The following is a 12,894-nucleotide window of genomic DNA, read 5'->3' on the forward strand; positions in this document are numbered from 1 at the left end:
CTGGCAACTAAATTGATAATTTTGTCAGGTTGGCATTAAGTTGAGTTGACTTTGTTAGGTTGGCACCAAGTTGAAGATTTAAATGCATTTATCGCGGAAAAATTGATTGGGCACTGCTACTTCAATCCTGGGAATATTATTTTACTAGCCGCCAGGCTCGCTTCGCTCGCCATATCCGTTTAGCCAGACGTTTAGTCTGTACCCCCGACTGGATTGTTCTAACATATGATAAAAATGCTCAAATGAAAAATGCAGGCGAGCGAAGCTCACCTGCTGATCTCATTCTTGGCCGATCCAGTCGGGGGTCCAGGGGGCGGAGCCCCCTGGCTAGACGGATATGGCGAGCGAAGCGAGCCTGACGGCTAGTACTTTTATAAATAGAAACAAGATCATACAGTGAGATTTTGATGTTGTAACGTCAGCACCTGATCAACATTGGTGTTGATATCCTTGTCTATCATTCAACAAATTGGATTGCGCTATCTCTTTCTCGCTTTGCTCTGATGCCAGATCTTCTCTCAACAATGTAGAATGGATAATTAATTAACAAAATATCTCATCTTAATTATGAAGATTCATTATGAAATTATTGAAAAATATAATAATTATTTTAAACGAGAATGAACAGTTAATATTACATCAATAGACCTGTATCAGCTACCGTCTATAGAAGGCATTGACAAGACAGAGGATCGGCAACGTTGTTCTGCTATTTTCTATATTGTTTCAATATAAGTATCTACTATAGTGAGGTCCACGTTATAATGGCAGTGGAGAAAGATAGGAGAACAACGTTGCCGAACCTCTGTCTTGTCAATGCCTTCTATAGACGGTAGCTGATACAGGTCTATTGATGTAATATCAACTGTTCATTCTCGTTTAAAAATAATTAGCTGTCATTCTAAACGTTAATAGCCTCATATTATTATAAGTATCTAGATGTCATCTAACTTGTATGTTTGTGCAAATAAAGGTATATTTATTACTTTTTGTGTAGTTGAGAAGTTGATATTGTGGTAATTATTCATATTGAATGAAAAAGACAAAGAAATTGTCAAAAAACCACTGATTTATTGATAATTAGAAAGACCGGTTTCGGTTATTACACCATTGTCAATCTCTGATAAACTGTTATCAGAAAATCTAAGGTATATTTATTGGTACTTTTTGTGTAGTTGAGAAGTTGATATTGTGGTAATTATTCATATTGAATGAAAAAGACAAAGAAATTGTCAAAAAACCACTGATTTATTGATAATTAGAAAGACCGGTTTCGGTTATTACACCATTGTCAATCTCTGATAAACTGTTTATCAGAAAATCTAAGGTATATTTATTGGTACTTTTTGTGTAGTTGAGAAGTTGATATTGTGGTAATTATTCATATTGAATGAAAAAGACTAAGAAATTGTCAAAAAACCACTGATTTATTGATAATTAGAAAGACCGGTTTCGGTTATTACACCATTGTCAATCTCTGATAAACCGTTTATCAGATTTTCTGATAAAAAGTTTATCAGAGATTGACAATGGTGTAATAACCGAAACCGGTCTTTCTAATTATCAATAAATCAGTGTTTTTTTGACAATTTCTTAGTCTTTTTCATTCAGTATATTTATTATATAATCGATTGTATTTTATTTGTCAAAAAACTATATTTTTCAAAGATATATCGATGAATTTTTATAATTGAGATAAAATATTTTGTTAATTAATTATATTTCTACATTGTTTCAAATCGATGTGGGAACGTTATGGAGGTAGAAAAGGATAACACTATCTGCCTTGTCGAATGATAGACAAACACTCCCATTATAACGTGGACCTCTATATAGGAAGATGACACAAAGATCACCACAAAATGATACAGTATCATCGGAGCTTGATACATAACACCATACTTTGATACAAAACTTCCAAACTTTGGCAACAGTGCAGAGATAGAAAAGGATATCGCCATCTGCTTTGCGGAATGATAGACAAGGATAGCAACACCAATGTCAACCAAATACTGCCATTATAACGTGGAACCCACTATGGAAATTAACCTTTAAAATATCATATGCTGATAGTGAATGTTTTTGTGATTTTTCTGGCTTCAAATTTATCAAGTTTTTTAATATTTTTCAATTTATTAATGCATTTTCAAGTGTAATAATAATTTCTTTCATCTTTCTGATCAACCGAGATACAAAATTTTTAGTATAATGTATATTTGGACTGTAAATTTTTGTGATCTTTATAAAAGTGTTTTGATAACCCCATTTGGACTATTTTTATCAAAATTAGGGAGAGGAACAGTTTTGGGTTTATCCTGTTGATTCTCGCCCAATCATTAATTTGATGTTGTGATTAAGGAATGTAATAAATAAAATGCAAACTAGACAAAAAATTATACTACTTTCAAAACCGCATGCAATAGTAAAATAATTGTACGAGCACAGCACTACCGATAACCCCAATCTGCTTTTCACCGATTTTTATTTTAGAATGAAAATATTCGAATCGGCAGAAAATTTTGCTCGTGCTGAATTTTTATGAACTTATTAACGTCATTGGCACAATTTTTACAGAGGAAAATCATCTTGGAAAAATTGTTGACGTTCAAATAATTTCAATTGGAGAGAGACTTTCATTTAAGCATTAAAGTTGTCTTTTTTTAATGTCAATATTATAATTTACACTGTGATGTTTAACTAAGGGCCGCCGGTCTCCGAGCTCGGGATTCAGCCTATTTCTAGACTTTAAACAGCTGGCGTCAGAAAATTTGTTTTTCGAAACGGGGCGCAGTCGCAGTCCACGTTTGAATTGGATTTCGAAAAACTGGAAAATTCAACATAAAATAAAGAGAAAATAGTGTAAAGTTTCAGCTATTTTGGATTATTTAGGAATGTTTCATTTCGTCAAGGAAGAACGTTTCCAATTATTATAGAAATGTGAAAATAAAGATTTGTTCGCTGCAGTTATTATGATAATCTTAATTTTCTCATTTCTATAATTGGAAACGTCTTTCCTCGACGAAATGAAACATTCCTAAATAATCCGAAATAGCTCAAACTTTACACTATATTCTCTTTATTTTGTGTTCAATTTTCCAGTTTTTCGAAATCCAATTCAAACGTGGACTGCGACTGCGCCCCGTTTCGAAAAACCAATTTTCTGACTCCAGCTGTTTAAAGTCTAGAACTAGGCTGAATCCCGACCTCGGAAACCGGCCCTAAATCTATATATATATATAAAAGCAAAATGGCACTCACTCACTCACTCGCATAACTAAAAATCTACCGGACCAAAAACGTTCAAATTTGGTAGGTATGTTCAGTTGGCCCTTTAGAGGCGCACTAAGAAATCTTTTGGCAATATTTTAACTCTAAGGGTTGTTTTTAAGGGTTTAAAGTTCGTCGTTTAGCATGTATATTCTTCTTCTCCCAATCTCTTATTATAATTGAAATTTCCATATCATATGTTACTATAGAACTATAATCTAGAGTACCTCTTCGAAACAGTTGTTAACTGGCAACTAAATTAATAATTTTGTCAGGTTGGCATTAAGTTGAGTTGACTTTGTTAGGTTGGCACCAAGTTGAAGATTTAAATGCATTTATCGCGGAAAAATTGATAGGGCACTGCTACTTCAATCCTGGGAATATTATATTACTAGCCGTCAGGCTCGCTTCGCTCGCCATATCCGTTTAGCCAGACGTTTAGTCTGGACCCCCGACTGGATTGTTCTAACATATGATAAAAATGCTCAAATGAAAAATGCAGGCGAGCGAAGCGAGCCTGCTGATCTCATTCTTGGACGATCCAGTCGGGGGTCCAGGGGGCGGAGCCCCCTGGCTAGACGGATATGGCGAGCGAAGCGAGCCTGACGGCTAGTTATATTATAATGTCTACTGTAATGTTGATCGAAAATAAAATAAAATTTATTCATTTTTTTCAATTTCCACCGCCTTCTACATTAGATAGCTGTGGTTCAAGTCATCCCGGTATATCTTAGCAGGTAACCCGTGCTCCGCGATGGTCTACTTCAAAACTTGACAATCTGCTCTGATATTGGCCCATATGAATAAAGTTGAGCATTTGCTCATACTTATAAAATATGCAGCATTTGCTTCATTTTCTATGAATAAACGTGAGCAAAATGAAGCAAAACCTTTTGCTCATGCTCATCAAAAAAATAGTTTGAGCATTTGCTCAAAAGTAAAAGCTTTTGTTCAAAATTGTATGAATAAACTAGAGCATTTGCTCAACTTTTGAAGCAAATGCTTCCAAAAAGTGAGTCTAGTCTAGAGTAGCTTATCACCTTTTGCTCATAGTAAAAAGGCTCAACTAAGAGGAAGAGGAAACTATACCAGATACTATCACAACCAATAGTGTAGAACTACAAAACTCTTTTTAGATTCAACCATGATATATATCACCATTATTCCTACAAAAGAATAAATACAAAAGCTACCTGTTATAAAGATAGTCATCACAAAATAGAAAATAGGCATTTAAGAATATGAGAGTGTAGACGATTATAAGAAGGCTATTGATATTATAAGAATATGCTGAAGATTGTTATAGAGATGACATTTTTTCACGCTATTATTTCAAAATTCTAAACTCAACTAACCTAAAACTGTATTCATAAAAAATAGAAAACAGAGCAGACGACGCAAACACAAGCGTTGCCCCCTGTTTGCATATTTAGCGCTTCCGTGAGCTATAAATACAAATTAAGGCTACAAAAGCGAATCAGCTGATGAAAAATCTCTAAAATACATGAGCATTTGCTCCAGAGTTCAGGAGCATAAGGTAAGAGTATAAGGTAAAGCTTATTCAAATCAAAATGAGCAAGTGCTTTTGCTTCTACCTTTTGCTCATGAGCAAAACCTTATGCTCAATGCTTTTGCTCATGAGCATTTGCTCTGGTTTTATTCATATGACCCATTATTTTCTGATCCTTGTTGATATTAATCAATTCTGTCTCTAAAATGTATATTATACTATATTGAGGTCCACGTTATAATAGAAGTAAAGAAAGATTTTAAGAGAATAACGTTGCCGAATCTCTGTCTTGTCAAAGCCTTCTATAGCTGATACAGGTTTATTGATGTAATATTAACTGTTCATTCTCGTCTACAATAATCAATTATATTTTATCAAGCAAGAAATTATATTTTTCAATGTTGAATTTTCATAATTAAGGTGAAATATTTTTTTAATTAATTATTAATTCTACATAGTTGAGGAACGATGTGGCAACAGAGCAAAGCAAGAAAGAGATAGCGCTATCAGCTAAAATGTTAAGATAGTAATTTCATGCAATGAATTCTTCAGCTGACTAAATCACAACAATTTTCTTTCTCATTCACTTTCAATGCTATTTTTATATCCTGAAAAAGGACGAAGAAGTGAGTCAATTTTGTAGTCCTACGAACTTGACCTGTAAAAAGGTTCGAAGAATTTGTGCTCGTTATTTGAAGCTTATTGATCAATTCTCTCTAAAGTTATTGTCGAACATACAAACAGACAAAAAACTACTCTGGGCTCTAGTGACGCAGAAGTGAGATCTTTGCTACGCTCAACTGATTAATTGACCGAGCGAATTGAGGTCTAAGATTCAAGTCGACGGTTTGGCATTTCTCCTAATGTTTAAATGTTTATATGTTGTAGGTTATGTATTCAGTTCTTCATGATTTCTCTCTAGCATTTGCACTTCAACTTTCTGAGTTTTTATTTTATAAAGTTTGAAAAAAATATAATATACTAGTAGTTCTGTGAACAGTAGACCTCACGCACTATTCTCATCCACAAGTACCTGATTGAAACTATAGACCTTATGGAAATACAGCAATAGACTGGCTTCTCCACACATCTGTGTAATCACTTGTCAGCTGATTTATGATGAATAATGTCCTTTCATATTATCCTTGAAATGCAAAATTTTCAAAAACGTTGTATATACGTCGACGCGCAATTAAAAAAGGAACATACCTCTCAAATTTCATGAAAATCTATTAAGCCTACCGCGTTTCGCCGTAAATGCGCAACATATAAACATTAAGAGAAATGCCAAACCGTCGACTTGAATCTTAGACCTCACTTCGCTCGGTCAATTACCCAATGTCGTTTCCCATAAACAGTCAAGTTTATAGGTTATGTATTCAATTCTTCATGATTCCTCACTAGAAATTTGCACTGAGTTTTTATTTTATAAAGTTTAAAATAAATTATAATATATAATTACCTGGCATAACACGATGTACCAACGGCTTGCAGCCAACAACTTTCTGCTGATTCTGCACTTTTTTAAGCACAGCCGCCACTTCCGGTTTGTCGGCGATCACATTCACTTCCGGTTCTGCTACTTCCGGTTCCTGGTCCTCTACTTCCGGTACTTCATCATCTTCCGGTTCCGTTTTGATTTCCTCCTCATCGTCCAGGTCAATAATTTCCTCTTTGATTTCCACCACATCCTCGTCGAGTTCACTCGAAGCACCTCGGACTTCCTCGTCGAATTCACTCGAGGGACGAACTTCCTCGTCGAATTCACTGGATGGTTGTGGTGATAGACTTTGGTGGTCACTCGACAAACCTATAAAATAGAAACAAAATTTAACAAATTAAACACAAAATTCAAATTATTTACTAATAGAATGTAAGCGTAATAAGCGGATAAATAGAAAAAAATGAAGATTGAGATTGATTGATTGATTGAGTACTTTATTTATGTAGATAACAATATACACTGACTTATACACTTATATACAATAGCTTACAATACAGCAAAATTATAGATGAATTTACATAATATAGACTAAGAAAATAATTATTGAACTGTATATGATATGAAAAAGCAATTTGTAATATAATAACTATAGATAATAATCATATTGTCAGGCATCTACATAATGAGAAGAAGATGAAGACATGAATATAATATAGACATGTTATTTTAGAAGTAAATTTGAATTTCCTTTCTAGTTTTAAAATTTTCAATTATTAATACAGTTTTTTTGAGTTACCAGTGTTGATTTTAGTGAAGTATTCTTATTTAATTTGGTTTTCAACTTTTCTAAATTCTAAATTCCTGGGTAGTTTATATAATTATATTTTGGACTCAAAATAGGACAAACATCATGGAGTGTAAACATAACCTATTTTTGTGGACAATTTCTATTTAAATTTGGGAAAGGGACAGTTTTGGGCTTCAAGCCTGTTGCTCCAACCCCAATCATCCATAGTTGACAATTATATTGTATTTATAATTTTTTTTCATTAATAAGATAATTTCATTTCATTTCATTTCATTTATCAATGTATAAATAAATAAAACAAGAACCAAGAAAAAGAAGAAGACGAAGAAGAAGTAGCAAGAAAAAGAAGAAGACGAAAAAAGAAGACAGGAGAGGAAGGAAAAGAAGAAAAGAGTGAGAGACAGACAGAGAGAGGGTGATGGAGAGAGACAGAGAGGGAGAGAAAGAAGAAAATAAGAGAGTGAAAGAGAGAGAGAGATTGAATGATTGAGTACTTTATTCATGTAGATTACAACAATATATACTGGTTTATATACTTATATACAATAGCTTACAATACAGCAAAATTATAGATGAATTTACATAATATAGACTAAGAAAATTATTATTGAACTGCATATGATATGAAAAAGCAATTTGTGATAACTATAGACAATATTGTTATGCATCTACATAAATTGGCGGAGCTTTGGACATATCAATGTCCATTCTTCGGAAAGAATATTCAAAATATCCTTCCCACTAACTCTCTACCAAAACGTTAATTTCATTAATTCAACTAAGGATTTATTTATAAATGGAAATATTGTAAAAGTATTAATTAATATGAATATTTAAGAGAAAAAAGCAGAAAATTAATAAAGTAAGATAATAATAATTAAAAGTAAAATAAGAGAGAAAGAGAGAGAGAGAGAGCGAAGGGGTGTGTGTGAGAGAGAGAAGGAGAAAACTAAAGAAGATGGGTGGAGAAGAAGACAGAAGGAGAGCAAGAAAAAGATAAGAGAAGCCAGTAGGGAAGTAAGAGCTATCGTTTGTATGAATACTGTATCATATTGTGTTGATACTGTATCATATTGTGTTGATACTGTATCTTATTGTTTTGATACTGTATCATTTATGGTTAAATGCCGTGGTAAAATACCGTTATGTTGCAAATGTGAGTGTTAACTGAAGCCGATAGTCCTAGTAGTTGTTTTTGGTGAAGCTATGTGACGCTGGTAGTCTCTCATACTGTGCCCTTCTTACACTCTTACACTCCCAACAACACACTAATAATAGACAGTGTATAGGGTGTCTATGTTGCAAATGTGAGTGTTAACTGAAGCCGATAGTCCTAGTAGTTGTTTTTGGTGAAGCTATGTGACGCTGGTAGTCTCTCATACTGTGCCCTTCTTACACTCTTACACTCCCAACAACACACTAATAATAGACAGTGTATAGGGTGTCTATGTTGCAAATGTGAGTGTTAACTGAAGCCGATAGTCCTAGTAGTTGTTTTTGGTGAAGCTATGTGACGCTGGTAGTCTCTCATACTGTGCCCTTCTTACACTCCCAACAACACACTAATAATAGACAGTAGTCGACAGTAATCGGGGAAGAAATTTGAAGTATTTATTTATTTATTATTTATTTATTTATTCATATGCAATAATACAATTCAGGTAAAAACAACAGGCATTTGCCCAAAACTGCTTCAAACCTTAATTTGGAATACACAGTCTAAAGGTTATGCTACTTACGTAACTTAAATGATAATTCGTACACAATTTTGAGTCCAAAAAATGTATCTACAACAATTTTGAATTTATTAGATTGATCAATTTCCAAATACGAATCCAAACAAAACTCTTCCTTCACAATTGCAAAAAAAATATTGAAAATTTCACTCAAATCCACAAACTCATGTAAACATCAAAACATAAGTAAGAACAATCGGTTGTATGAATACTGTATCATATTGTGTTGATACTTCATCATTTTTGGCGATACTGTATCAATGTTGATATTGTATTATTGATGATGATACTGTATCATATTATTGTGTTGACATGTGATGATACGTTATCATCTGCAACTAGGTACAGTATTAAGAAAATAAACTAATTCTAAATTAATTAATAATTTAACTAACCGCTGTCAGAGCAAGAACTGTCATCGGCTGCCGTGGCGTTCTGCGTTCCGTGTTCTGCGGTCTCCGTGACGTCATCAGGTGCTAACAGGTCAAATGGCTCAAAGGGCGGTTGACCACTGCTATCCGTCGAGTCATTACTGTGGGGAAACGACTCAATCTGGAATATTGAGTCGAGGAAACTGTCGGCGTTGCAAACCCAGTCATCATCCTAGAATCAGAAATAGTTATTTGTGCAACTAGTGCATTTTTGCGCACTCACACAACTTTCCAGTTTGCTGCACCGAAAGAAACGTTTACGCCCGAGCCGTAGGCGAGGGCGGAATGGTTTGTTGAGTGCAGCAGAGGAACTTTGCGCACGTATTTCACATTAAGTTTTTCCTACAGTTACCATTGAATATGAAAAGTGGGTAATTATGGGTAAAATTGCCTGAAATCCATCAAATGTTTTTCTGTGTAATTTTATTATTGATAAAAACCTTAATCCTAAAATCCTAAAGTCCTCGTTGTCCTTGGTTGTAATATATAATGAATAATAATTAGCGCGTTGTGCTTGGTTGCACCTCTGCTCACTATAGCAGCCACAGCAGTCACTGTTACCAACTTCATTTTCATTTTGCTGCACTGTTGCTCCATATAACCTACTAAGTATTTTGCGTTGCCATGTTGCAAATCTGGAGTGCAGAAAAATTTTTCCCGCACTAGAGCGGAAAAGTGATTCTTTGCGTTCTGTAATCAGTGCAGCAATGGCCACTTTTCAACGTAACTGTAGGAAAAATAAATTTACAAATTACAAACACAAACTTAAATCGAATCAAGGTTTATTCCATGACATTACTACAAATCGAATTAAAAATTGTTGATTCAATCTAAGGGACGGTTTCCGAGCTATATTGAAAAACTAGAAAATTGAATACAAAAAAAATCTGGTGTGGCGCACTCACACAACTTTCCTTGCCGTTATGGAAATTATTGATCACCCGACGCCAGCTGGTGACAGGACAATAACCCTGGAGACACACGAGGTCTGGTATCTCTTCATAGTGAATGATTTAATAGAATCAACAGTTTGCAATTGAATAAACACATTTTCTCGAATTTCGAGATTATTTTCAATTTTAGGTAAAAATGTTACTAAACACTGATTGTAGAGATTTTCATGCTCAATTTTTCCACTATATTTTTTGTTGTTTAAATTGTATTTGAAGCCTAATAATTGGGAATCTAAAATCAAACTTTGCATATATGGGGCGGAGTTCCTGAAATTTTTACAAATATGGGACTTGTGGCAGTTGATAGGGCTTATAAATAGCTATCTAGGGTATAAATTTGAACAAAATCGTTGGAACCGTTTTTGAGAAAATCGCGAAAAACCCTGTATTTGACAACATTTTCGACATTTTAGCCGCCATCATGAATTGCATTTGATTGAAATTGTTCGTGTCTGATCCTCATAGTGTAAGGACCTGGAGTTCAATTTTCAAGTCATTCCGTTATTAATTGGGCGATAAGATATCGTGTACACAGACGCACATACACTCATATACACATACACACACACATACAGACCAATACCCAAAACCCCCTTTTTTTGACTCAGGGGACCTTGAAACGTATAGAAATTTGGAAATTGGGAGTACCTTAATTTTTTTTCGGAAAGCAATAATTTCCTTACCTATGGTAATAGGGCAAGGAAAGTAATAAAGAGAAAATGGTATAAAGTTTAAAATGATTCCTACTCTATCCAATCTTGGGCCGGTTTCCGAGCTCGGGATTTAGCTAAGTCTAGACTTTAAACAGCTGGAGCAAGAAAATAGGATTTCTGAAACGAGGAGGAGGAAGAAGGAGGTGAAGAAGAAGAAGGAGGAGTAAGAAGAAGAGAAAAAGGAGGAGGTGGTGAAGAAGAAGAAGAAGAAGAAGAAGGAGGAGGTTAACAAGAAGAATACAATAGGAAAAGAGGAAGAAGAAAAGAAAGGATAGATTCTACGGCAAGTCATCCCGGCATTATTGACCGAGCGAAGTGAGGTTCAAGATTCAAGTCGACGGTTTGGCATTTCTCTTAAAGTTTAAATGTGTATATGTTGCGCATTTACGGCAAAACGCTGTAATAGATTTTCATGAAATTTGACAGGTATGTTCCTTTTTTAATTGCGCGTCGACGTATATACAAGGTTTTTGGAAATTTTGCATTTCAAGGATAGTATAAAAGGAAAAAGGAGCCTCCTTCATACGCCAATATTAGAGTAAAAATCATACTATAGAATTATTATTTATCATAAATCAGCTGACAATAAATTACACAGATGTGTGAAGAAGCCAGTCTATTGCTGTATTTCCATAAGTTCTATAGTTTCAATCAGGTACTTGTGGATGAGAATACTGCGTGAGGTCTACTGTTCACAGAACTACTAGTAACGTGGACATCACTATAGTAAAACCTTTCACCCAGTGAAAGGTGAAAGTGCCATGTGACTGTATGGCAACATATTGAGTTACTGTATCATCCATATTTAAGTAGGTCATTAACGTTTAATGCTTTAATTACTACAAGAAACACTTTCAAAATAAATAAAATACATTAAATTCTAGTTTGAGATCATTTGATAATACATTTTAAGATGTAAAATAAAAGAGGTTATCAACCGGCAATATGGAATGACTAGACTTACGTCATCAGAAGTGTTTACAATAATTAAAGCAAGTTTAAAGCTGGGAAGCACCCAATTTAGTTTAAATACAATGAGAGTATTCACCTTAACTACCGTTAAACATGAGTCATGGCATATAGGTGCAGTATTAGGTAATTGCCGGAACATAACGGTTGATTACTAGGTGCTTATGGATATATGCACCCACGTGAACATAAGATAAAACAGAGGTTTACAAGAAAATAAGGGTTACTCACATTTAAAGCTTTGTCATCCATGTAGAAAGGTTTCAAATCTTCATTTTTTATGTCCTTATCAAATCCTATGACAGGATCCTCCTTATCAAAAAGTAAATCCATGAAGCTCAGGTCTACTGACATATTTCAGTTTACCATATGCTTTCAAAGCATTCAAATTAGACAAAAAGTTTTGTAAACACAAACACTGTGAAGTTTTGAACCGTGTTACACTGTAATTGATGTTCTCAATAAGCCGATCAAAACAAATCAATGACCTCTATAATATATGGAGAAATATATACTTCAAAAATAATGCACTAATGGTGTTGAGGGAGGTGTGGTAAACAAACTGTGTTTACGTGCCAATTATGTTACCGAACACTTTTTGTATAGTCTGAGCACTTGGAATAGACTTTGAATTAGCCGATAAACACAAATTTGATACATTTTTGCACAAAATACATTATCTAAAGTGTATTAAATACGGAGCTGAAATGGGAGCAAACATCTTCCAGCGTGGAACTTTTACTTAGTGAGCGAGTAAAACAATAGAGTGCTTGGATGATTGTGCTGTTGAGAGTAGAACAGTAGAGTGCACCTAGAAGATTGTGCTGCTCAAGCGAAACAAAGACAAAGTGTAATAGAATATGGGATTGGAACTGAATAAATTGATAAGTTCACTAATAATAATATAATTATTATTCATATTATCGATGAGTTATTCAAATAATTCGAAAAAGTCGTCACCTGATCAGCAGGTTCGTCTTATGCTTCACTCTAGCGGGTAAAGCTGTAAGCTTCACCGTCTCTACGAAGGAATTCCAATCGTAATGTGCATGCATATAGTGAG

The 12,894-nt window shown here is 34.3% G+C and overlaps 1 protein-coding gene across 2 annotated transcripts in view; it reads right to left on the minus strand.

Annotated features, from left to right (window-relative positions):
- Positions 1 to 12,587, minus strand: part of LOC111060959 (probable basic-leucine zipper transcription factor J) — a 58,294-nt gene extending 45,707 nt beyond the window's left edge. The window contains exons 1-3 of one of the 2 annotated variants that reach the window (XM_039435954.1): positions 12,063 to 12,587; positions 9,161 to 9,368; positions 6,240 to 6,587 (exon numbers count right to left, since the gene is read on the minus strand). In XM_039435954.1, coding sequence (XP_039291888.1) covers positions 6,240 to 6,587; positions 9,161 to 9,368; positions 12,063 to 12,185 — 679 coding nt within the window. In that variant the 5' untranslated portion in view covers positions 12,186 to 12,587. Of the gene's footprint in view, positions 1 to 6,239; positions 6,588 to 9,160; positions 9,369 to 12,062 lie in introns of those variants that run through there. The other variant, XM_039435953.1, reaches the window with a different exon arrangement.
- Between the last annotated feature and the right edge of the window lie 307 nt (positions 12,588 to 12,894).

Source organism: Nilaparvata lugens, chromosome 9, assembly GCF_014356525.2.
Source record: "Nilaparvata lugens isolate BPH chromosome 9, ASM1435652v1, whole genome shotgun sequence".
Classification (NCBI taxonomy): domain Eukaryota; kingdom Metazoa; phylum Arthropoda; class Insecta; order Hemiptera; family Delphacidae; genus Nilaparvata; species Nilaparvata lugens.